This window comes from Hoplias malabaricus, chromosome Y, assembly GCF_029633855.1.
Source record: "Hoplias malabaricus isolate fHopMal1 chromosome Y, fHopMal1.hap1, whole genome shotgun sequence".
Classification (NCBI taxonomy): domain Eukaryota; kingdom Metazoa; phylum Chordata; class Actinopteri; order Characiformes; family Erythrinidae; genus Hoplias; species Hoplias malabaricus.
Genome location: NC_089820.1, coordinates 79,166,868 through 79,194,494, shown reverse-complemented (window position 1 = coordinate 79,194,494; position 27,627 = coordinate 79,166,868). Strand labels below are relative to the sequence as shown.

The 27,627-nt window shown below is 45.1% G+C and overlaps 1 protein-coding gene and 1 pseudogene across 1 annotated transcript; both read right to left on the bottom strand.

Moving 5' to 3' along the window:
- Window positions 1-16,763, bottom strand: part of LOC136679682 (receptor-type tyrosine-protein phosphatase mu-like) — a 252,906-nt pseudogene extending 236,143 nt beyond the window's left edge.
- A 9,665-nt stretch (window positions 16,764-26,428) lies between these two features.
- On the bottom strand, window positions 26,429-27,370 carry LOC136677682 (leucine-rich repeat-containing protein 30-like). The gene has a single exon (XM_066655274.1). The coding sequence runs from the start codon at window positions 27,368-27,370 to the stop codon at window positions 26,429-26,431; it is 942 nt and encodes a 313-aa protein (XP_066511371.1).
- Between the last annotated feature and the right edge of the window lie 257 nt (window positions 27,371-27,627).

Sequence of the window (27,627 nt, the reverse complement as noted above, 5' to 3'; positions counted from 1 at the left end):
AGGCTTTGTCATATTATTATCGTACTGTTAGTCCATAATGCTATTATGAAGACACATGTTCATAAATGTAGCTGAACTGATACACTATTCTTCCCCGATGTCAGTCTAGTTTGAAACCATTGTTATAATCATCTGCTCAATTTGGTTGAATGCTTTCACTATATTGCATTTTTTGACTGTCATGCCAATAAGCCTCCCCTGATTTGATTTCATTTGATTTGAGGGCGAGGCTAAGAGAGACCGAGGGAGAAAGAAAGGAAGAGACGGGAAATCTGATTGAGATGCAGCAGTGCATAGGGTTCTGTGGGTGCTGTGGTTAATAGATTCCAGGAAGGTTTGGCTGATAAAGAGGTCATTCACTTTGCCTTCACCAATGTTCGTGCAGAAATACAGCAACGTGACTCCACACTCAGACGGCGACTCTTCAAATCATTCTCGTTTCTACAAAAACCTAACGTAACTATTACTCCTTCACTCTTATCACAGCTTCTCTCACAAACAAGACACCCTGCCGAACAACACTCCAATTAACAACACTCTGTTTCAAATCACACACACACACACACACACACACTCCCACACTTTTAAAACTCCACGGCTCAGCCTTGTACTGCTTGGAGTCTGTCGACAAAAACAGAGGGGGGCATTCATCGAGAGCTAGAGAAAGGAAGAGAAAAGTATATTAAATTTCCGATGTTGTTTTGTATTTTTTACTTTAATGGTCTTAAACTCCATAACCCTCCCTTTGCTATTACAAGCGCTCTACAGTGCATCTGTCATGTCAGTGATGCCCCTGAATTGAACTGAATTGAATACAAAAAGATTGAGGGAGGGGAAGTCGGGGGGTGAGGCAGCGTAATCAAGTAAAGCCCTATTCAGATGGGAATCGTTTTACGTGGGGAGCTGGAGTAATGTCATTTCGCTACAGAACTTCAGTGAGTTTATGACGGATTCTCAATAATAACAGAGATGAAAGTGGCCACTCCATTTATATATGATAGTGGGAGGTTAGTGTGCATGTTTTTCAAAACGTGGATCAGACACAGCAGTGCTACTGAAGCTTTCTGAGAACAGCCCACAAACCAAAAACAACCATCTCCTAATACATTATCTCCTAGTCCAGGGGTCACGAATAGGTGGCCCGCGGTCCAGACCCAGATGCTGTACCATCCGGACCTGGACCTGGACCTGTAACTGATAAAATAATAAGAGCTGTTTCATATTTAGCTGAGTATATGTTTTAAATGGTGTGACTCTTCTAGTCATTTGGTCCAGGTTTAGCGCTCCAGACTAATCACATGCGTTGTAGTTACAGCAACATTTTATGTAGTTAACATATCACACGTGAGGCTACTCAGCCAATCAGATCTGTGCATTATGCTGAGCGCTGTGACTCTGATGAGTAACACACACAGGGTAGCGCTCCAGACACCACTGTCCTGGGGCCAATAAAAATAGCCCAAGGGACGTGATATCAGCTCTTTTGGGACACTTTCAGGACGACAGTGTTGTGAGAAGCAAAACCAGAACGATTAAAAATAAGGGAATGATTACAGTGTGAAGTTCTGATGACGCTGAACTTGGTTTCTGTTTACGGATAAAGTCCCGCCCTCCAGCAATAAGAACAGAATGAATAAATCCTGCTGTATATGGAAATGTAATTGAAATTGTTGACCCTGTCCTAGTCCTTCATAACAGATAACGGGTGAAATGATGGCAAAAGAGTTCACTCACTCTTAATCCTTCACACAGTTATTATATTATATTATGTAACTTTAAGTGTGGGGGGGGGGGCACTGTGGTGCAATAGGTAGTGTCTCTGTCACAGCTCCAGGGTCCTGGAGGCTGTGGGTTCGAGCCCCGTTTTGGGTGACTGTCTGTGAGGAGTTTGATGTGTTCTCCCCATATCCGCGTGGGTTTCCTCCCACACATTGGGAAATAAATTGGTGACTCAAAAGTGTCCGTAGGTGTGAGTAAATGTGTGAGTGTGTATAACCCTGTGATGTACTGGCACCCCTCTACTGTGTGCTTCTGGGTAGGCTCCGGATCCACAGCAACCCCGGACTGGATAAGAGGTTACAGACAGTGAATGAATGAATGAAAGAATGAGTTTCACTCTTCTCTGTGATCTTTTAGGTCATCGACACCTGAGTTTAGCCAAATACTTCAATGACTCTGAATTTGAACAGTCAAAGCCTCCACCAGTGCCTCCATTGTTGAGAAAACCCTGCACAAAACTCTTCTGCCATAGAAAATGACAGAATATCCGATCATATGTAAATTTGGAACTAATTAATATAACCTAGGGTTATTATTAGTGGTCATTACACAGTAGGTAAACTGCCTGGGAACCAGGTTGATTCTGACGAGATTAAAATCATTGAGATACTCAGGTATTAATGACTTTTTCCACAGGTAAAACTAATCTCATCCAATAGAGAGTGAGAGAGAGAGAGAGAGAGAGGAGAGAGAGGAGAGAGAGAGAGAGAGAGAGAGAGAGAGAGAGAGAGAGGAGAGAAAGAGAAGAGAGAGGAGAGAGAGAGAAAGGAGCTCTCGGGAGCACTGGGCTTGTTTACTGTATCAGACAAAATATCAGAGTAATTCCTCCCTCCGGATGCTCCGTGGCCAGGCAATTGCAGGCAGACATGCCATGCAGTTTGATGGCTATTACATAGAGAAGAGCAAAGAAAGACAGTCCTCTTAAACGTACAAAACTCATGTCCCCTCCCTCCCTCGTGGATGCCCGCAACGTCTCACTTTAACACAGTGAAGACGGGGTATAAGCAGTGAAAAAGAATTAAAGAAACAAATCTATCCCAGCAGCAAGGGAATGCCTTATGCTCATCAAACAGCAAGTGCTTTACTGCGGCTACTGTGACACCACTTTAAAACACCACATCTGGTTTAAATACAAAGAAATTTAGCTACCAAACTACAAAGGCAAGGAGCGAAGTCCCTGCTTCCACCATCCATCCACTCATTCATTCATTCAGTCTTTGTTACTACTTCATCTTTATCAGGGAGGTGATCCACCCAGAAGAACTGGCCACAGCCCAAACAAGGCACAACTCCATCTGTCATCACACATTCACCCACTCACCCACACCCATGGAAAATGGCCCATAGTCAGATGTAGTCTTCACAGCGGCACAAAAAAATCAGCTCCCACTGATCAAACAGCCACTGCTTCAGTGTGGTCAGAGGGTGAATGTCTCAAACACACTGCCACTGACCTCATTCCATCTCTCTCGTTATCGACAGGGAGCTTTATCAATACACACGCCACAACAACAAGGGTGCGGGGCAGGGAGAGAGACAAGGCTAACGCTAATGTGACCTACTCACGCAGGCTCTAATGCATTAATGACCAGGAGACAAGCGCTAATGTGACAAACGCAGATGCACTCTGACACTAATGGAAGATTTGGCCTGTGGTTATATTCATTAAGTGAACAAGGCAGGGGGTGGGGTTGGGGGGGAGCTGTCCTCACCTACAGCCCAGTCCAAGAACAGCATGCTGACTGGGACTGAAATATCACCTGACAAGGTGAGGGGAAAAGGCATCCAAACTAACCTAACTTTATACAGGGGGAACGGAGGGAAGTATACAGACAACGGGGGGGGAGAGAGAGAGAAAGAGAGAGAGAGAGAGAGAGAGAGAGGGAGAGAGAGAGAGAGAGAGAGAGAGAGAGATGAGAGAGAGATGAAAGAGAGAGAGAGAGAGAGAGAAAGAGAGAGAGAGAGAGAGAGAGAGAGAGAGAGAGAGAGAGAGAGAGAGAGCGGGAGAGAGAATATGATATGGAAAAAAAGTGAGGGAAAAAAGCAAAACAGACACAAAAAAGAAGAAAGTAACAAAGTAATGAAGAAAAAAGAGAGGAGAGAGGGAGAGGGAGTGAAAGAGTTAAATTAAGAGAATCAAAGTCACAGAAACAAGGAAAGAGAAAGTCATTGAAGAAAGAGAAGAGAGGAAAAGAACGAGCGATACAAGGGTGAAAGGGGAAGCATGAGCAAGTAAGAGTCAGAAAGGAGAGATTGTGAGAGACAGGGAGATAGAGAGAGAAGGATACCTGTGTGTAGTGAGAGAGAGAGAGAGATATTTATACGATGTTAGCGTAAGAGAGAAGGAAAAGAGAGATAGAGAAGGAGTGAGAGGGAGTTAAAGGGGGTATACAGAGGGGGGAGTGTGGGTAAGAGAGAAGGTGGAGACAGTTTGTTGGCAGAGAAGAGCGATCTCTCCAGTGGAGGTCACTCTTCAGACGACAGCACTCCTCCACGCTTCTACCTCCAGCGTTTTCTCTCAGTTTAAAACATGTTTGTGGCATGTCAAAACTCTCCGAGAGCTGCAGAAGCTCACGCATTCCCAGTCTGCACACGCCTGGGTGGATGCGGTATCAATTGTCTGACAACCCCCCGCCGTACCGGCTCTCATTAACAAGCCTGAATGAAAAAGCCGTAATGGCCAGAGAAAAAAAAATTGAAAAGAGAAAAAAACTAACAAAGCTGGAGGAATTATTCCATTCCAGCGCTTTCACACCTTCATCCCAAAAGGAGCACGCGGATGGTACTTTCAGCGCCGCGGCACCCAATCAATTTGATCATGAGCACACAACCTGTTAGCGCCAGAGCAGCCCCGCTGGGGTCAAGGGCCACTCTCACAGGCGGACTCGTTTGTTTATTAGCCCCGAATAACAAGAGACCCCCGCCCCTCCCCCAACTCCTCATCAGTCTGAATGGAGACCCTACGTGCCTTCATTAGCGTTATCTCCCTGGAGCGCGTGGGCCCCCTTCTCCCTCAACACAGCAGCTTCTGTAAACACACAATCCGGCACATAACAAGTTGTTTTTCAGTTTTTTTTTCCATTCCTTACATTTCTTCTTGTCCTGAGATGGTGATGACAGCGCAATATAAATGACTTAAAAATCTGTTTCCCTCTCAGCGTTTCTATTTCTCTCTCTGCTTCCACATACTCTGGAAATGCTCTCATAAAACAATAAACAATTTGCCATTTATCTGCTTCTCTCGTTTTCTTTCCCTCCCTCGTTCTCTCTCTCTAACGCTCTTCACTCTTCTCCTTGCCACTCTACAGCTCCTTCTCCCACTCAGACTCTATTCTTATTTATTTCATCTCACTGACCACTAACATCTGTGTTTTTCCACTCTATCCCACCCACTCTCTCTCTCTCTCGCTCTCTCTCCCCCCTCTTCATTAAGCAGGCTCTGTGTCTGTGTGTGTGTGAGATTCATTAGTGTTTGTCCTCTTCATTTGAACAAGGGGCTGAGGATAATTAGGGTGTATCTGTTTGTCCAGCAGTCTTCCACACAGTAACATCTCAAGGCCAATTACCACGTGCACGCATCACCCCCCCCAAACATCACAGCCAAGCATCCGTCCCTCTGTCTGCCTTTATTCTTTGTCGCCACGCTCTAGGTCTGTTTTGTTGGACTCTTTTATTCTTGTCTTTATTCACATGCAAAGCACAACACAGACCTGGACCTTGTTGCACCAGTTATGCATAAATTTGCGATGAGGTTTCTGCGCAAAGTCTTTACTAATAGGGCTCTTCCACTGCATGGAAACCACTCGGCTCTACTCAACTTTTTTTGCTTTTCTATTAGGCATTGGGTACTTTATTAGTACCTGCTCACTCCTGGTTCCACGTGAGCTGGGAAGGGACCAAAATGTGGTTTTTAAAACCTTGCAGAATGCTGATTGGCCAGAGAGACTTGTCAGTCAGGACGCAGTGCGGACATCCAGCACAAACTAATAATTTGTAAAATCTCCTAGCAACAGTAGTGAGATTACGCCACGCTCTTCTGAAGAGGTTCAAATATTCCTTGGATTGATGGCTGAGAAAGCACTCCAGCAAGAACTGGAAAGTGCCTCAAAGAACTAACACTACACGGATCGGATAGATTTGCGTAGTGTATGTACTGTGCAGTGGGAAAGCCCCATAAGTTCTCAAGTATAGCATTAACTTTGAATTAACATTAACTATAGAATTAACTTTGTATTCTAATTCAGTTGTACAAGTCCATGAGTGAATCAACAAAAACACTGCCACAAAACAAAACATTGTTTTCCTTTGTGACTGTAACAATTAAAGTAATGAAACTGTGTAAACACTGGACACTGTTCCAGTTATTGAGTACACAACTGGAACATTTGATTTTGATTTTAAAGAAATCTACAATGGGGCGCCATGTTGGTACTGCTAGTGGCCTTGCTGCCACACAGCTCCAGGATCTCTGGATCCCGGGTTCAATCCACACCTCATGTGACTGTGTGTTTCCCCACCTTTTACCTGTGTGGGGTTCAACCAGATGCTCAGGTGTCCGCCCACAGTTGAAAAAAAAAAAAACATGTTGTAGGCGAATTAGCAATGCAAAAGTGTCCATAGCTATGAATGGATAAGCGTGTGTTGGACAGGCTCCTGGTCCAGGGTGTGCTCATCCATGGTGCCTAATGATTCCAAGTTGACTCTAGAAACATTTGGTTACATAAAATGAATGAATGAATGAATGAATGAATGAATGATATCTAAACGTTATTAACTCTCACACATATTTACATATAAGCTTCTACAGTCAACCCTTTATCTGTAACTTCACTAATTATTAACTTATGTTTAGCAAGAAGAAACTGTCCACAAGGGGAGCTATTATCACTCATTCATCTACTGAAACCACTTCATCCTGACCAGGGACATGGTGTGTCTAAAGCGTACCCAGAACACACCCTAGAGAAGGTGCCAGTCCATTGCAGGGCATCACATATTTGTGAATGATTTCATACAGCAGGTCCACCAGAGAAAACCAACGCAGACACAGGGAGAACACTATTAGCACTCAAGTAGCCTCATAAAATTAAAGAGAACAGGATCACACAAATACACACATTGCAGTATCAAACTGTGAGTGTATGAGTTCAAACACATAAACACACCCTTCGTAAGCACAAAAACATACAGTTTATTAGAGCTGTGCCTTATCATAACGTGTGCAATAATATCGCAAAAAAAATGTTTATAATCAATATCGTGATTTTTGTGATATTCTGACTTGTTTACATAATAAATCACTGCAGTTACAGTAATATGACTTCAGTCACGTGGAGGTGGTTTGGATATAAAATAAATATTCTAAATATGTTTATACAATGTCAGAATCTTGGTATGTTGGTATGGTGTGTTCTCTCTGTGCCTCCGTGGGTTTCCTCCGGGTGACTGTCTGTGAGGAGTGTGGTGTGTTCTCCCTGTGTCTGCATGGGTTTCCTCCAGGTGACTGACTGTGAGGAGTGTGGTGTGTTCTCCCTGTGTCTGCGTGGGTTTCCTCCAGGTGACTGACTGTGAGGAGTGTGGTGTGTTCTCCCTGTGTTCGCGTGGGTTTCCTCTGGGTGGACTGTCTGTGAGGAGTTTGGTGTGTTCTCCCTGTGTCTGCGTGGGTTTCCTCCAGGTGACTGACTGTGAGGAGTGTGGTGTGTTCTCCCTGTGTCTGCGTGGGTTTCCTCCAGGTGACTGACTGTGAGGAGTGTGGTGTGTTCTCCCTGTGTTCGCGTGGGTTTCCTCCGGGTGACTGACTGTGAGGAGTGTGGTGTGTTCTCCCTGTGTTCGCGTGGGTTTCCTCCGGGTGACTGTCTGTGAGGAGTGTGGTGTGTTCTCTCTGTGTTTGTGTGGGTTTCCTCCGGGTGACTGTCTGTGAGGAGTGTGGTGTGTTCTCTCTGTGTTTGTGTGGGTTTCCTCCAGGTGCTCCGGTTTCCTCCCACGGTCCAAAAACCCATGTTGGTAGGTGGATTGGCGACTCAAAAGTGTCCATAGGTGTGAGTGTGTGTTGCCCTGTGCAGCACTGGCGCCCCCTCCAGCGTGTGTTACCGCCTTGCGCCCAGTGATTCCGGGTAGGCTCCGGCCCCACCGGGACCCTGAATTGGATAAGTGGTTACAGACAATGAATGAATAACATTTATTTTGTTTCAATAGTGTGTTTGTGAATTGAATAAAACTATTTAAAAAAATGTTCATATTGCCAAAATACCTTAAAATATCATGATATTATTGTATTGCCATATCACCCACCCCTAATGTCTATACAATGCTGCTGCAGCTGCTGCTTTTCCTGTATGACGACTATCTCTTCACAGTCTTGCAGACACCCATGCAGAGTAACTACAATTAACAGAAGGGAATGTTCACAATCTAAAAACATGATGTTACCTCACATCAATGTCACTGTGTCCTGTAAACAGTTAAAGAGTGAGCGTTGAGTGCTAAGGAAGACAGCTTACATCAGGCCCAGAGTGTGTAATTTAATGTTGTGTGACGTCTGTGAGAGCTCTGAGTTGGGCACTTTGAGCGTACGTTCATCTCCAATTACTTGAAAATTGAGTTTGATTGGCATGCTAATCCAATCCTGAGCCAAGCTTGGTATGGTGGCATTATGTTGCCAGTTGCATCAGCGTGGGCCTTCTGCACTGAATGAGGTGCTATGAGGAAAAAAAAAGTCTCCACAGACTTACACAGATTGCACAAACACACACAAATGATAAGTCTCATGTTAGCTGATACCTGACAAGATCTGGAAACTGCAGTACGTTTCTTAGGAAACAATGTGTTCTAGGACAAACATTAAGTTCAAATAAATAAATAAATAAAGGTACGGTCCAGGCATGGGAAGGCAAGCTAAATATCCCTACAGAACATCAATGCATTGTGCTGTCTTTGTGACAACAATGTGAGACAAAGTGCTCCATATTAACTGCCTTCTTGCTATATACCATCATCAATCACTGAAGAGAGCGCTTCTTTTTTTCATTGTTATTATTATTATTTTGCTGTTGTAGCATTTGTTGAAGTCATCTTAGAAAGCCACACAGATATTTAATTTCATTCTCCACTGGTTCAAAGAAAGAGGGCTCTCTTCATCATACCTTTACGCTGTGTTCCCTATTACTGCCGAGCCAGCTAAGACAAAAGCCCTCTATGAGTGGGGGGTGGGGGGGTGGGGGGAGAGCGAGAGATAGAGAGAGTGGTGCAGAGAGAGAGAGAGAGAGAGAGGTGGAAAAAAAAACACTAGTATTCAAATTATTGGGCAGCTTTAAATGAAGAGCTGTTTATCTTTTCCTGCCAGGCGGCGGAATTCACTTCAAATAAGCGGAGCAGTGCTGACTTTGAGCCTTGGTCAAGCAGGACGCCATCGCTATTTAGACCCTCAGCACAAACCAAGACAGGGCAAATGCAGCGAGAGCAGAAAAAAAAACTCTGAACTCTGCGTCCACGACCAAGCAGGCTGCTGTTTGGCCACATCGCTAAAAGGCCTTTTAGAGCAGTTCCAACTTTTTCATGCCACAAAGTAAGAAGACTGTGCCAAATAGGAATTTGGATTTTTGCAGAGAGCTGAACTAGAGCTTACTGATGTACTGCAAGAGCACACTACACTACGTGCACACTACGTGTAACACACACCATCCAAAACAGCGCTATGATATATGTTCTGACTCTTTTTCTGGTTTGTTTTGTTGTTTTTGCCTGAATGAATGAAACTTTGTTTTTACAATATCTTTAAAAACGCTGCCTCCAGTATTTTTCAATTAAAAAGCGTGAAAAGAATATACAGTGGAACCTCTACTTACGAACTTGATCCGTTCCATGACCCGGTTCGTTAAGTAGAAAAGTTTGTTTCTCGAGTCAATTTTCCCCATTTAAAATAATGGAAAAGCAATTAATGGGTTCCAGCCCCCACCCCAAAAGTCACCCTTTTTGCACTGATATATGTTTACAACGCTCTCAAATTAGTAAAAAAAATACATGTAGCGTTACTAAAAATAAAAGAGAAATACAGTGGTAACAGTGATAAAAAAGAAATAAAGTTGTAAGTGGTTACACATCGCTACCTTGAAGACGTGACGACTGGCTGGAGGAGTAACACAGGCACTGGCTGTATGACGGGAGGTGGGGGGTGGGTGGAATAACGGAGAGTAGGTGGTGAATGTGGGGAGACGAAGCGTAGATACGGCTTAACTTAGCACGAACTTCGATGTCTGCTATTTACACTAATGCTAAATTGCTAAAGCTACAATGTGCTAATCTTAAAAGCTCACTCAAGTCTGGGCGCTGGGAGACTCGCCTATTGGGGTCAGTGGCCATTTCCAGCTGCCGGCTCGGTGGAGGCTCGGGTTCGTTTCTAGAGTCATGGTTCGTTTGTGGAGGCAATAAATATTCAAATGCCCGGTTCGTATCTTGGAAAGTTCGTTAGTAGAGGTTCCACTGTATACACAAATATATCACAAAAATAAATGAGGAGTACATTGAAGGTACACCACTGGTTTGTCTCAGTGTATGTTTTTGCATTAATCAAGCTTCTAATGTCTTTGCTGTTCTTTCTATTAGTGTTAAGACATTTCTTGGTTCTTAAAGAGGACATATTATGCAAAACTCACTATTTTGCGTGCTTTTATATTTCCAAATCCATCCTTTTTCTGTGAGTCAGTTGAAAGAGTTTGGTGTCAGGAATCATTTGCTTCTAGGAGCTGTTTGGATGGAAAACCTGTTGTACAGCCTAGACGTCTATCGACTGAGCAGTGACTGTAATGTAGAGAAACCGTCTCGTTATTTAAGTTATATATAAGCTACTACACCATTGTCAAGACGTTTCCTATCCACTTATCCTTGTAACATCTCACTCTCACTCTTTTCCCGAGTGGCTGTGACAAACATACTCATAGCCTCCAACATCTCTGTCACGGCTGAAGAATAAATATTTGCTAGTAGGTAAATGCACAGAAGTGAGCTTGGTTGTTTTTCAGCTGCTTGGACGCTGGGAGTGAGTGAGTTACACCTGCTGTTGTTTTCTACAGGCCAAAGGGGAAGCATAAGCCGGGGCAGAAAAACAGACCTGGGCATCGGAACATCCTGTTTTCAGCTTTCTGTTTACCGCACAAACACTCAGTCACACACACGTCTAACTCATAAACACACCCACACAGACGGCGTCGTCCAATCTCTAGCTCAGTCACGCTCCAGCAACTTAAACACCACAACTCTTTCCACAATTTCTTTTTTTTTTTCAAAGAATTCATTAATTGCTGCTAATCTGTGTGTTTTTATCAGTGTTTGAACATATTTGCTGGGTCAAGTCTAACGGAGGTAATTACAACCATTTTACACCTATGACCTCTACTCTAATGCCTGCAGTTGTCAGTCAGATAAAGCTAGAGCTTTCACACTCTACCCCTGCCTCAGTCGAGCATTCTGTCAATCACCTCTCCAAGACTGGCTCCAGTGCTACATATTTACAAACCGTCAGGAAGTGATCCCAGACAATCCCTGAAAGGAATTCTACTGTATATTATTAAGAAAAGTTAAAGAAAAACGTAAACTTACACGTCAAATGCCGTGGAATAGCAGTATGTACATTGATTATAAATGGCCATTCTCTGTATAAGTTGTGAGGTCTTATCCTATGAGTGCGTGTACTCATGGGGTCCAAAAAAGACATGACAATGGGTGCCGTGTGTGTGAAGAATACATCACACGCAAACACTACCATCAGGCCAAAAACTACTGCTATCATGACTCATTGGAACATGCCACATGTTGTCAATCGTGTAGGGTCCAATTAGCAACCTCACAAGGTAGGTGTCATGGTGTAAACAGAGGCACTCCAGGGTCTTCTGCTCCCATATCCCATGGAACGTAAAGAACGCTGCCTTGTGGAATCATGCTGGTCAGTGTTCAGCCTCACTGTGGTGTGGTATTCTCAAGTTGCCCCCTGAGGTCGCATGACTTTAGGCTTGCGGCACGGTGGCGCAGCAGGTAGCGTCGCAGTCACACAGAGGTTGTGGGTTCGATTCCCGTTCCGGGTGACTGTCTGTGAGGAGTGTGGTGTGTTCTCCCTGTGTCTGCATGGGTTTCCTCCGGGTGACTGTCTGTGAGGAGTGTGGTGTGTTCTCTCTGTGTCTGCGTGGGTTTCCTCCGGGTGACTGTCTGTGAGGAGTGTGGTGTGTTCTCCCCGTGTCTGCATGGGTTTCCTCCGGGTGACTGTCTGTGAGGAGTGTGGTGTGTTCTCCCTGTGTCTGCATGGGTTTCCTCCGGGTGACTGTCTGTGAGGAGTGTGGTGTGTTCTCCCCGTGTCTGCATGGGTTTCCTCTGGGTGACTGTCTGTGAGGAGTGTGGTGTGTTCTCCCTGTGTCTACATGGGTTTCCTCCGCGTGACTGTCTGTGACCAGTGTGGTGTGTTCTCCCTGTGTCTGCGTGGGTTTCCTCCCACAGTCCAAAAACACACGTTGGTAGGTTGATTGGTGACTCAAAAAGTGACCGTAGGAGTGTGTGAGTGTGTGTTGCCCTGTGAAAGACTGGTGCTCCCTTGCGCCCAATGATTCCAGGTAGGCTCTGGACCAACCGTGACCCTGAACTGGATAAGCGCTTACAGATAATGGATGGATGGACTTTAGGCTTCTCAGTTTCTATTAATCAAAATGGTCTTTTTTTTATATAATTTTGAAGATATTTGGAACCAAGAAACAAATTCAGTGGCAAGATATCACACACACAAGCTACAGCACTTAAGGTGTTGGGGGCGGGAGGGCATTCAGGCAAAGCCTCTTCATTTCGGCTTTTTCTCAACAGATTTAACACATCTCTGCAAAACGCTCACAAAGCACTTAACAAATAGAGTCATTGCACCTTGTCATGAAACTGTGTGAAACCATGAGACGTGAACTGTGTTCAAACATAATTTAAGTTTGAAATTTAAGAAGTACAGTGATCATTCAATTTCAGTATAATAGCACACTGCAGCTTCTAGGATGAACTCAAAGTAAAACAGTGTATGGCTCCAAATTATGATGTTGTATGACATTTGGTTATGTAATCTGATGAATCTGTGTGTTGTTACACAACAGCAAATACATCCTTTCATCTCAGGAATGTAAAGGATTCATTCATTATCTGTAAGCGCTTATCCAGGTCAGGGTCACGGTGGACCTACCTGGAGCCTACCTGGAAACATTGGGCGCAAGGCAGAAATACACCCTGGAGGGGGCGCCAGTCCTTCACAGGGCAATACAGACACACACACATTCACACCTACGGACACTTTTGAGTTGCCAATCCACCTACCAACGTGTGTTTTTGGACTGTGGGTGGAAACCGGAGCACCCGGAGGAAACCCAAGCAGACACAGGGAGAACACACCACACTCCTCACAGACAGTCACCCGGAGGAAACCCACGCAGACACAAGGAGAACACACCACACTCCTCACAGACAGTCACCCGGAGGAAACCCACGCAGACACAGGGAGAACACACCACACTCTTCACAGACAGTCACCCGGAGGAAACCCACGCAGACACAGGGAGAACACACCACACTCCTCACAGACAGTCACCTGGAGGAAACCCACGCAGACACAGGGAGAACACACCACACTCCTCACAGACAGTCACCCGGAGGAAACCCACGCAGACACAGGGAGAACACACCACACTCCTCACAGACAGTCACCCGGAGCGGGAATCGAACCCACAACCTCCAGGTCCCTGGAGCTGTGACTGCGACACTAACCTGCTGCTCCACCGTGCCGCCTGAGAGGATTCAATGAAGGGGAAAAAAAAGTTTTTCCCCATAACTTTCTCAAAGAGACAAAAAACTGTGTACGAGATCTGCGTGTTAGTGCTGTCCAATTAAAACATATTTCTCCCAAAACTGTAACTTCACAGGAGAAGGCAAAAAAACCTTCTTAGCTTTCAATGGAAGTCAAGGTAAACAGAATTTATTTCCAGTAATTCTGGAGCATTTGTATTGGTTCATTCATCATGAAATGTTCACACAATGTGAAGGACAGCTGCAGGGTTCCAAGGATGTAGTAAACAAAAAAATCCACAAAAATGGAGATACATATTTTCAACTGGACAGCGACGATGTAACACATGCTAAAGGAGTGTAATGCATGTAGAAATGCAACCCTTACTCCATTGTTTGTTATGCTATAGTGTTTTATACATCTTTATACAATAGCAGGGGCCTTTGCATCTACACGGTGAAACCGTAGGGTGGTCTAATGCTTATTGATGATTATTGATTGAAGTCTCTTTCACCAGCAATCCAGTAAAGAACCTCATTATAATATGGACAGTCTCCCAAAGAAATGTTTCGTGGTCTCTGATCTAAGTTGCTGGAGCATCTAATCCTAGCAATGAGAGAGAGAGAGGTCCCTACAGCAAATATGAGTAAGCCATGCTGCCCCCTACAGTTCACAGATAGAACTGACACGAATCACTATTAAAAAGCCACAGTATCTCGAGCTGATTCATTGTTCCGGAGGCTCTCATACAGACCACACAAAGCAAGAGGACGCGTTGTGTTCTCCAGAAAAGTTTTTCAGCAGTGTACATTCATTCTTATATGCAATACCTCGAAGCAGTGTTTGTCAGTCAGGCTATTTTTGATCTCTACGCAAATAAACGTGTCATGCATCGGCTATGATTTGTCAGACTTACTAATAGAGCATGTAGAATAAACACTCCGCAACTGGAGCACACAGTCTCTCCTGAGGCACAGAACACCATGTTTAATCTGCGTCCCATCAGAACAAGTGACAAGGCTCTTAACACCCTGAAATGGGCGCCCAGTCATACCCCGTGGCTGAGAAAAACATTTACAATGCATGTCCTTATTGATCAACATGTACATAATGCCCTCTATTACCCATTTTAAAAAAATCCAATGTTCAAACAGCAAAACGTGACCTCTTTAAAGACCTGTGTAAAGCCCTTATGTGGCAACGCCGGCTAAACAGAAGCTACTGTGAAAGCAAACCTCATTAATCAGCTCTTCCCCAGGCTCATGACCTGTGTGCAGATGCAGGACGTCCCGTGTCATAACCTAGAGATCTTTCAGGCACCGAGAAACAGTCAAACAAACAGGGCTTGTTCCTCTCATCCGTGCCCAGCACAGGCTTCTTATTCAAACTGGAAAGGCATATGACCGAACTGTTAAAGATCTTGACCGCATGTGGAGGACGTCCATTCAGTTTTCGCTCTTCCGTGTTTGGGAACAATTTCAGTTCATAACCATAATGAGCCCAGAGCAGTGATAAAGTGTGAAAGTCAAGTGGCCCTTGTTAATCACAACCCCCTCGCGAAAGAACAGCCATGAAAGCGCAGATGAGGCTTTTTAAAAACTGAAGTACACGTTTCTGAAAAGCTCAGACCTAAAAACCAACGCTCACTGGGCCAGCAGCCTCCTTTCCACCATTAATCAATCAATAGAAAAACCAATGGCTCAATACACACAGAAGGGCACTAATGTTTTTAATTAGCCAGACGTAAGTCAATACAGATGTGCTGTGTTATGAAGTGAAGAACCTAGAAAAAAGTAGCAACCTAGAAATAAACAGGTGCTTTCACAGCAATATATATATATATATAAATAAATCAAATCACACCACTGTGCACATGACCATTTCAGGTGTTAATACAAGCTTTTGGGCATTTATCCACCACTCGAAACTTAGCTGTGCCGTTAAATTAAGACTAATTGTGGACTAGTGAAGCTAAAACACCATGTGAGAGTAAACATACATGCATCTAGTCCTCGGCAGAGGCAGCGGCAGCAATATAAAATGTGGTCGCATTTATAAATAGGTCCGAAGCACTGCTGGGACCATGTAATTTACTGAATCACCATGTCCACAGCCACTTGGTAGCAGTTTTTATGGTTCTGCCAGAGATTCAGTTACAGAGCTTGAAAGTTTGTGAAGCAGGTACCCGCTTCAAATGTTAAATTCAAGCTCCAGAGACTAAACAATCAAGAACACACCCGTGAGAACAGCACTGGGAAACTCTTTGTGCTCGATGAACATTACCTCATCACATTAAATGTAAATATAACAGATCTACTGTGTATTTAATCAGTGGGGTTTGTGTTGTGTTTTGAACAGGGTGTATGACGTGCTTTTACACGTCACAGTAAAACTGATCAAACACTGGTAAACACTAAGGTTGAGTTTAAACGTTATAAATATTTTTAAAAAAAACAGAATACTATGAAGTGAATTTACAAAAAAAAGAATGAGTTAATTCAGTAACGACTCTACAATTAACGTTTGAGTCGAGAATGAAAGAGAACTTCCACCGACTTCTCGAAATTTCTGCATTTTTCTTAGACGAGAAACTGCAGAAAAAGCTATGTCTAACGTTTTAATTTACGACCCAAAAGCAACAGTGAAGCTATGTGTAATGGTACAACCGTTATCTAAACTTTTTTACGGATACAATGTTGCGTGTAGGTGAATGACGTAGAAAATGTAGAAACCTCATCTCGGAACTACTGTAAAACAGGGTCTTCAGGCAGTGTACGCATTCCTGGGACAACTTTCAGCCAGGTAAGTTAAGCACTAAACAGTGCGGACGTCTGGTTCCTATTACCGCCACTGAGGACCGTTCTGACTCCTAACATTACCTTGGTTTAACCCGCTCCCAACAACTTCACGTCTCAAAACGGTCAGCGTCAGCACGTCAACACGTTTCTGAGGAAAGTGTCCGTTCATTCGGTCTTAACTCACAACGTTCATAACGTTTAAAGGCAGTAGGATGAATAAAACCGTCTTACCTTTATATACCTGTCCTCGCACGGACACCACGAGGCTCACGGCAGTGACGAGGCAAGTCAAAACTTTGTCCATGGTTTTACCGGCAGTTGTGCGACCGTTAGAATTTGAACCCCGCGGAGCCAGTTCGAATTCGAACGGCTAACGGTCACTTTTGGAGATGTTCCCCACCCCCGCGCGCCCTCCCTCGCTCGCTGTCCGCCCGTTATTTCAGCGCCGCCTCGCGGGGCACGGACTTCCACATTCGCGGGAGAAGTCTGAAAAGCTGGAAGTCGTTGTGGTTGTCTCTCCGGTAGAGGGTGTGTTGGAGCTCGGGCCCGGTGTGTGTAAGTATGTGCGAATGCGTGTGAGAGAGAGGAAAAAAGAGAGAGCGAGCGAGAGAGAGAAAGAGAGAGAGAGACGTTTAGCGCTCGAGCTGCGCCGTGTCTCTGGCACTGTCAGAGTTGGGGAGCAGTCTGGAGCTGCCCGGGTCCGGGATTAAAACCGCACCTCTTTATTTCCTAACGGTGGGTTATATGGCCAAAATTTTGTGGACAACTGCTCAGTCAAAATTCCTTCCTGATTTGGTCAAAATTTATATCACGGTATTTTTCTTAATTTTGATCAGTACGATATTGAGTTCTAATATTGATATAAAAGCCACAGAAAACCTGCCTGGAACAAACAAGAATGATGAAATCAACATTAATATTAATGTTATTTTTAACTAACTGAGGGAAATTAACCAACCACAGCACCCTTCAATAAACATCACTCAATCAACATGACTGATGCTGTAAATAATATATATTCATTCATTCATTCATTATCTGTAAGCGCTTATCCAGTTCAGGGTCTCGGTGGGTCCAGAGCCTACCTGGAATCATTGGGCGCAAGGCGGGATTACACCCTGGAGGGGGCGCCAGTGCTTCACAGGGCAACACACACACATTCACTTGGAGTCGCCAGTCCACCTACCAACGTGTGTTTTTGGACTGTGGGTGGAAACCGGAGCACCCGGAGGAAACCCACGCAGACACAGGGAGAACACACCACACTCCTCACAGACAGTCACCTGGAGGAAACCCACGCGGACACAGGGAGAACACACCACACTCCTCACAGACAGTCACCCGGAGGAAACCCACGCGGACACAGGGAGAACACACCAACTCCTCACAGACAGTCACCCGGAGGAAACCCACGCGGACACAGGGAGAACACACCAACTCCTCACAGACAGTCACCCGGAGGAATCCCACGCAGACACAGGGAGAACACACCACACTCCTTACAGACAGTCACCCGGAGGAAACCCACGCAGACACAGGGAGAACACACCAACTCCTCACAGACAGTCACCTGGAGGAAACCCACGGAGACACAGGGAGAACACACCAACTCCTCACAGACAGTCACCCGGAGGAAACCCACGCAGACACAGGGAGAACACACCAACTCCTCACAGACAGTCACCCGGAGGAAACCCACGCAGACACAGGGAGAACACACCACACTCCTCACAGACAGTCACCCGGAGGAAACCCACGCAGACACAGGGAGAACACACCACACTCCTCACAGACAGTCACCCGGAGGAAACCCACGGAGACACAGGGAGAACACACCAACTCCTCACAGTCACCCGGAGGAAACCCACGCAGACACAGGGAGAACACACCACACTCCTCACAGACAGTCACCCGGAGGAAACCCACGCAGACACAGGGAGAACACACCAACTCCTCACAGACAGTCACCCGGAGGAAAAATGTGTTTAAAATCATATCATTGTTACTGGAACATTTTACAGTATATTGATAGTTGGGTGTGTTCTCCCAGCTATCCAAAGGTTGCCTCCAGGTGCTCCTGTTTCCTCCCAGAACAGGATGAAGCAGTCATCCTAGCCGTGGTCCTAGGTGACCACTTAATTAACGTCGTCAGGTAACGATGCTGAATGATCAGATCTGGGTCACAGACACCACTCCTGCTGATCCCGATGGTACTTGTTGGTGCTAGTGGGCCTTCAACCTGACCCCTGGCACTGAATGAGAAGACATTAGATGTAGCTGCTCAAGAGCTACCCTTCTATTGTTTGATCTGTGCAATAGAGACTTTTAAACCAGTGGAAGACACTTTTGGACATATAGTGCAGTTTAATTGCAGCCATTTTAAACAGCACACTGCAACACACTCACACCTCAGCACTCATTTGCAATTGTGCGGCAAATCCATTTAGATGTACGCCCACATGCTCGCGCTGGAATTAATTTGCGGCTTATTTTCGGTGCGCTAAACTCTAAAAAGCCTCAGCCAACGGACTTTTGGATTGGACGGGTGTTTGCTGTTTCAAATCTTGGCACAAGGCGATCAGACCACTGAGCAGTGACCTTGGAATGAAGCATAAACACACTCACACTTGCACACATCCGCACACACTCGCCCTAGCCCACTAGTAGACTGCGTACAAACACCATACATTAATTTGATTGCATGGTTAAGATGTCTCCCACTAATTGGCGGTCTCTGGGCTCACAGGCGCTCCCCCCCTCTCCTTCTCTCTGACCTCCCTGAAGGGGTCTCAGCATCATTACTTGATTAGCTGATTGGCGGCCATGTTTAATATTTGTTATCATGCAGTGCTGATTACTGTAAATAACAGGCCTGACCTTGGCAGGAACGCGTCCCCGGAGCACGGCGTTAGCCAAGCAGACGAACTGTCCGCAAAGACGCAGGGAGAAGCATATGGCGGGGAACGGCATCTCCATAACAATGGAGCCGGAAGGGTATGAGTGATAGGCCGAGCGAGCCATTTGCATGATGTCCTCTCCAGTTCTTTCACTTCGAGGCTTTTAAGGGAGAAGGGGAAAGGGGCATTTTTTGTAGTTACAGGGAGCTGAATAGATCTAATGCATGCCCTCTGCGCCGACCAAGTAGATTTGCCTAGACTTTTCAAGTCAGAATTCGTATTCTGTCAGTGTGAGCAATGCTCTGGGAATGTTAATGTCAGTTTTTTAGATACTGAGGTTTAATTATTGTGAAGCAAAAAGACTTTTTTTAAGATGACCCTGCTTTCTCTGATGATGAATTATTGTAGTTACAGTATTACACTCATAGAGGGCACCACTGAGCCTTAAGTATTTCAGGTCCTCATGCTGTAAAAAGACCCCTGCTGCAGCCTGTGCACTAGAAGTGTAGGAGTCTATCACAACACATTATATGAACAGATGTCTTGCAAACAATAATATTCTGAGCTATTGTTAAAGCATTGTTCTGTACACATCCGGTGTAGCCAAGGGTCTGCACCCAAACTATGTATGTGTTGTCAGATTGATAAATACACACTAGGCCTTAGCAGTTTTGCAGTAGCTCTTTAGTAATGAAGGGTAAACGTCTTTTGTCAAGGAAAGGCTTTCTACTGCATTCTGAGGCATTGCTATGAGGACTTGACTGCGACAGGTGCGTTAGTGAAGTCAGGATGTTGGTTTAGAACCACCCTAACTCATCCCCAGCTCTTCCACTCATCCCAAAACTACTGGAGGGATCTTTATCATTGCAGAGGGCATAGTTCCACTGCTCCGATGCTGGGAGGCTTTATACACCTCTGGCATTAGACATGGTGCCAGTAGGTTCGCATTTATCTGCGCTATTCTATTGACAGTAATTCTCTACAAGAACTCGACCCGCTGTGTGTGCGTCTGGACATCTGTGTCAGCGATGGCCGCAACTTAAAGTAGCTGAATGCATTCATTACAAAGGGGTGTCCAGAAACATTTGTACATTTAATGTATTTAAGAATTAAACCCAGTGCGTCAGGGTGGTCTTAACTCAAAAGCTCTGTTCTGAAGTGATGTTGAAAGAATCCAGACGTCCAGGATTTTAGGATTTAAACAGCTCCACTGCGAAACGTATTACATTAAATAGTTATGAGTTCAGTGCCCAGTGACTGGGGCGTTGTTTTCAGTTCTGACTCTAGATTAACGATTAGAGCTAAGCGTTTGAGATAAGGTTTTGGGCTTCGTTCATTCAATCTATGAGCGAAGGGCAGGACTGAGAACAGTGCAGAAAGTGTACAGTCCATCACTGGAATCTCCAAAGAAAAACACTATTTTTCCATTAAGATGCAAAAACTCAGACATCATTTATAGGTCCTGGAATCACTGGGCGCAAGGTGGGAATACACCCTGGAGGGGGCGCCAGTCCTTCACAGGGCAACACAGACACACACACACATCCACCTACTAACGGACTGGACTGTGGGAGGAAACCGGAGGAAACCCACGCAGACACAGGGAGAACACACCACACTCCTCACAGACAGTCACCCGGAGGAAACCCACGCAGACACAGGGAGAACACACCAACTCCTCACAGACAGTCACCCGGAGGAAACCCGCGCAGACACAGGGAGAACACACCACACTCCTCACAGACAGTCACCCGGAGGAAACCCACGCAGACACAGGGAGAACACACCACACTCCTCATAGACAGTCACCCGGAGGAAACCCACGCGGACACAGGGAGAACACACCAACTCCTCACAGACAGTCACCCGGAGGAAACCCACGCAGACACAGGGAGAACACACCACACTCCTCACAGACAGTCACCCGGAGGAAACCCACGCAGACACAGGGAGAACACACCACACTCCTCATAGACAGTCACCCGGAGGAAACCCACGCGGACACAGGGAGAACACACCAACTCCTCACAGACAGTCACCCGGAGGAAACCCACGCAGACACGGGGAGAACACACCACACTCCTCACAGACAGTCACCCGGAGGAAACCCACGCGGACACAGAGAGAACACACCACACTCCTCACAGACAGTCACCCGGAGGAAACCCACACAGACACAGGGAGAACACACCACACTCCTCATAGACAGTCACCCAGAGCGGGAATCGAACCCACCACCTCCAGGCCCCTGGAGCTGTGTGACTGCGACACTACCTGCTGTGCCACCGTGCCGCCCTATAGGTTCAACAGTCATTTTGAATTTTGCATAACATGTCTATATTAGAACAGAATTGGCAGTTACTGAATTTGGGGAGACCTTGTGGCTCTGTGATGAGGGGCTAGACCGTGAAAAGAATAGACGGTGGTGTGAGGTTAATCACGTGAGGCTACACCACAACCTCTGTGCTCTAAGGACTTTTTGTTGTCTGCGCTAAGTTACACAAATAGAAATGAGTATTATCTTTTGTTCCTCTTGAAATAGTTTAATTAGCCCTCAGATCTTAACAGCGGTGTGACAGCTCAGCTTCGCTTGATGGAGTGGAACTTTAATCAAATTTTAATGCCACTAAAACCTAGAGCCTCCCAACGCCCCCAAACTATTTTCCAGCAGTGCCATAGTTTCCATGAGCCTCACATGATCCCTGAGAACCTAGGCGTGTGTGGGTGAGCAAGTATTTAGCACTTGTTGGGAATGAAGTTAGGGATGAGCAGGGTGACCATTTTTAACCCTGTTTTGACAGATTTGCCACATGCATTCGAGTCTGCTGTGGATATGCTCCGCAGCCCAACCGCAACCTTCATTAGGATGAAGCAGTTAAGGAAGGTGAACGCATGAACGAATGAATGATCTGTTCTGGATTGGAGCTAGAGACACACTTCCACAAAGTTCTATGGTTTTAATGAAACATCTGTGAAATGCATTGGTGAAAATAACACAAGGATCAAACACCACAGCACCATCCTCCCCCTGTCTAAACAAATGAGAATGAACCACAGCTCCGTTCAGGACAAGAGCTGAGGAACGGCAACTCTGGTTTTTAGCCATTTTAACTCAGTTCTCTTTCTTCTACCTGTCTAAATATTATTTCTGTGAAGCTGCTTTGTGGCAACGTCAGTTGTAAAAAGCTCTATATAAATACATTTTGATTTCATTTTATTCTCCGTGGCATGGTGGCGCAACAGGTAGTGCCGCAGTCACACAGCTCCAGGGGTCTGGAGGTTGTGGGTTCGATTCCTGCTCCGGGTGACTGTCTGTGAGGAGTTGGTGTGTTCTCCCCGTGTCCACGTGGGTTTCCTCCAGGTGACTGTCTGTGTGGTGTGTTCTCCCTGTGTCCGCGTGGGTTTCCTCTGGGGGCTCCGGTTTCCTCCCACAGTCCAAAAACACGTTGGTAGGTGGATTGGTGACTAAAAAGTGTCCTTAGGTGTGTGTGTTGCCCTGTGAAGGACTGGCGCCCCCTCCAGGGTGTATTCCCGCCTTGCGCCCAATGATTCCAGGTAGGCTCTGGACCCACCGCGACCCTGAACTGGATAAGGGTTACAGATAATGAATGAATGATTCTCTGTTTTTGCCATTTTTTATTAGTGCTTGTTGTTCTCAGTGCTTGCTGTGACTGTTTTACTCTGTTTTACTTCTCAGTTAAACCCAGGTCCAGCGCGGCTATTGGACAGGAGTGTGGGACAATTAAAAAGTCTCAGCTCTGGACTTCAGAAGCAGCAAAAAATCACAAGGTCTCATTTTATCCTTTGTTTTCTGTCTTCCATAGCGCACAAAAAAATCTGATTGGGTGGTCTTGTTTCACAGTGTGTGGGCTAGTCGGTTCCACATCCCCAAATTAATATATACATGCATCAAACAAGTGATGTTGTCATATTTAATTCTCTTTTTATCTGCGTTGGACAGATTTCACCGATATTTCAAACCCAATATGAGCATATCCCAACTACAGCCATATTACTGCATATAATCAGGTCTGTCTACTGCATATAACAAATACTACATGAGAATGAACCCCACATGATTGGGCTGTTCAGTACGTCACTGATTGTATATGATTTGGGTGGTGAAAAGTTCTCAGCACCGTGTGAAACCAACATGGTATTGGGTGTGGAACTGGTTAAATGTATCAGACACAAGGCATTTTTAAATTTTTTAATTTAAAAGAAAACATTATTGATATATTTTTAAACATAAATATAAAACTAGATTGAAAAGCTCACAAAATAACCTTCTGGATACAAAGTTGAGGTCTGTGTTTAGTAATGGTGATGTGATTGGACCTTTTAAAGGTTTTCTATTGGTCCATCGATTTGCCCGACAAAACAGGGTCAAAAATCCACATTCGCAGAAAGAGGTTCACACGTACAGAAGTGGAGATGAGCACCGTCACACTCAAAAACCCCCCCAGTCACACCTGGAACATTCCCATTCTCATCTGATTTTATGCTCTGGCACAATTTAAGCAATTCGTACAGTCCTGATTCACACATTCACAACATTTCATTTACAAATGCAAATCTTTTCTACACCTTTAGAAATCCTCTCTGTATATTAACAATATTTTTACACATTTTCTTCATATTTGCACACTCACATTCATTTGTGCACTGGGGTTTTACGCATATGTAGTTGCTCAGACACAACTGTAAATTTCAGTACATTTGTGAATACAGGGGGTCCTCGACTTACGACGTTGATCCGTTCCTACGTCGCGTCGTAAACCGATTTTTGGTGTAAGTCGGAACATACGTACATACTGTACGTAAATAACATACTGTGAGCACTTATCCTATCCTAACACCTATCCTCCTCGGTCCCGAGCTGCGTAACCGCGTATTCTTCCGCCGCGCCGCGCACACCAAACACGAAGTTCACGTTACAACGTTTACGACGCAAAACCACGTAAGTCGAAACAAGGCTTTATACAGTAAATGGGAGATGTGTCGTAACCACGAAACATCGTAACTCGGGACTGACGTAACCCGAGGACCTCGTGTAGTGTTTTACAAGCTCAAAATCTTTTTGACTATATAATTATATTGTAATAATATTTATAATAAAACCTTGAGTATCTGTCAAAATGTATCTAATACTATTTTTTAAAAACCATTACGCTTTAAAATATTAATTGAAGCACTTCACTGAGATACATATATACGTCTCAAACACTAGAAAACACAACAACAGCAGGTCAGCACACGCTGGGAATGTGTGCTATTTCAGAATAGATTTGTTTCAGGGTTAGATTGGATTCACTGTTTTTTTCCGATCAATACCTTTTCCGTGATTTTCTACTAATTTCCACCTTATACCAATATACATCAATACTGATAGGCCATTACTATTTAATTTAATGGATGATAATAGAACCTCTGTTAAAGACAGTAATACAAGTGTGTGTGTGTGTGTAGAAGGCTGGATCAAGTGATCTAGAACAAGACAACCCAGACTGGACCCTGACCCCTGTGTAAGCTGTGCGTGGCTAAGCTCACAGCTTACACAAGGCTAAAACACTGACTGAAATAGAGACCCAGTCCCTGACACATGCTTTAAACTTACACAATGCCCATTAACTGTCACAAGTAATTCTCTCAGTTTTACTGTCACTAACAGTGGAACACACAACAAACAACAAAAAAAAAAAACATCTGTTTTCAGCATGGACTGTTAGCACAGTCGTTTCCGATGATAAAAGCTGCAGTTTCAGCTGTCATTTTGAAAAGCATTTTTAAAAGTGAATGAAACCTTCCCTTGTGGGGTTTCTTCAGAAAAGTATTTTCAACTTTAAAGGCTGTAACAACTGGCAGACGATGAATATAAATCACATAAATACATACGTCATTCAGATACAGCTTCACAGGCAAGCTTCCTTCTGTTCTTAAACATTTTTTTGCACCAGAAACGTCATCTTAAAAATAGCTTTCATCAGAGAGTCCTCCAAGTCAAACTGCTGTTAAAGCTTACCATTGTCTTAATTACTGTCCTATTTTATGTTTGTGCTTAAAAGTATATAAAAAGCTTCTTAAAGGTGACCAACAGTTAACATAATGCAGTGGCCACTTTAAACACCTACAAATTAGCCTTTGACCTTTATTCATTAATTCACCCAGAATCACTAGGGGGCACCAGTCCTTCGCTGGGCAACACACACTCACACATTCACACCTACGGACACTTTTGAGTCGTCAATCCACCTACCAACGTGTGTTTTTGGACCGTGGGAGGAAACTGGAGCACTCAGAGGAAGCCCACGCAGACACAGGGAGAACACACCACACTCCTCACAGACAGTCACCCGGAGGAAACCCACGCAGACACAGGGAGAACACACCACACTCCTCACAGACAGTCACCCGGAGGAAACCCACGCAGACACAGGGAGAACACACCACACTCCTCACAGACAGTCACCCGGAGGAAACCCACGCAGACACGGGGAGAACACACCACACTCCTCACAGACAGTCACCCGGAGGAAACCCACGCAGACACAGGGAGAACACACCACACTCCTCACAGTGGGAATCGAACCCACAACCTCCAGGCCCCTGGAGCTGAGTTACAGGGACACTAAGTGCTGCGCCCCCGTGCCGCCCACTGACCATCATACTTTTTAGAATTATACACAGTGTATTAAACAAGACTCTGATAAATCCTTACAAGATTGAAAGATATAAGATTGAAAATTCAATAGAGCACTTTCTCTCCAGTCATATCTAAAAGCTTTAATTAAACTAACGCTGGGAAATGCACAAGGCCATGCTCACCTTAAACTGCAATGGCACAAAAAAACTCTTTTCAAAGAGGACCTTTTAAAAAAGGACACATTCAAATGAGATTCTGCAGTTTGTGCAGTGCTTAAAACCTATGTATGACATTATTGCTGGTTTTATTGCTTGTCTCGATGTGAAGAAATTATGAAACTGGACTATAATAGTTTTCTCTTCTATCTAAGAATGTGAAGAACCCACTCTTTCAATGCAGTTTCTCCACTTGTATTAGTACGGCACGCCACTGTCACTGTCAGCAATAACTGTAACCTCCGAGGATGAAGGCAAAGGATCTTCGTTTGCTGGAGTTGTCTGACCTCTGTCCTTCTCTAGGCGGGTTTAATGTAGTTATACAGAGCCTTCAGCCCTCCTTGCAGTACCTCCTGTATGGGTTTCAGGAGAGGATTGTGGACTATATGAAGACCTTTGTCAAGCGGATGGCAGGCCAACTTTTCCAATCTCATGAGCTGGTACATTTCTGCTGGTACAGTCTGCAGATCGTTGAAGTCCACGTTGAGCAGCTCCAACGCCGTTAGGAAGCACAGAGTCCTGGGCAGTGTGTGAATGCAATTCCCTTCTAAGATCAGGATCTTGAGGTGGACCAAGTCCTGAATCTGCTCTGCTACATTCTCCAGAACATTGTGCGCCAAGTGCAGGAAGACAAGGTTCTTCATGCCGTAGACGCAGGCCGGGATGTGTGCCATGCCGTTGTGGCTCAAGTTGAGCTTGTTCAGCTTCCGCATGGATGCCAGGCTACTTGGTAGTCCAGTCAACAAGTTGTTGGCCAGACTGAGGACTTCAAGTTTGGAGCAGCAGCCAAGTTCCTCAGGAACCTCACTGAGGCGATTGCGGTAGGCAAAGAGCACCCTCAGATTCCGTAATAGCCCAATCTCAGGAGGAAGACTTACAAGCTCGTTCCCCCAGAGATTGAGCATCACAAGGTTCTCCAGAGCCCCCAATCCGGAGGGCAGCACGCACAGAAAATTCATGGACAGATTGAGCTTCTCCAGCTCACGGAGTTCCCACAGATCACCCGGAGCTTCGTCCAGACCCCTCATGGCCAGACTTAGTGTGCTGAAGCCAAAATGAGTAGTGGCATGTTTGCGGATCCGGTCGGCCGAAGACAGGTTCTGATCGGGACTGCTTTTGCGCCTCAGCTGCCGCTTTACATCGTCAGAAGTGCAGTCTTTGGGCTGCCATCGTCCGAGGACCCTCGGGGCCACATCTCTACGAGACTGCTGCTTGGATATCTTTTGCCTTAAAAGGAACATTGGGTGAATTTGACGGAAAACAAAAGAAAAGTAGAGATCTGTCCAACGCCTGAAGTTTACTCAGCGCGAGAGGATTCAGCAGCCGTCGTCTAGAGTTCCTTTTGATTTAAATGTAAAGCAACCGCTAGACAGACCTTCATGAAAAGTTTGGTGAGATTTTACCTTCTCCCAAAGAGTGAAGGAAGTACAGCTTACCCCAAACAGCTGAGTCAGTTTCTGTCCCTCAGGGGTTTAAAAACTAGTTTGTGCTTCCTCAA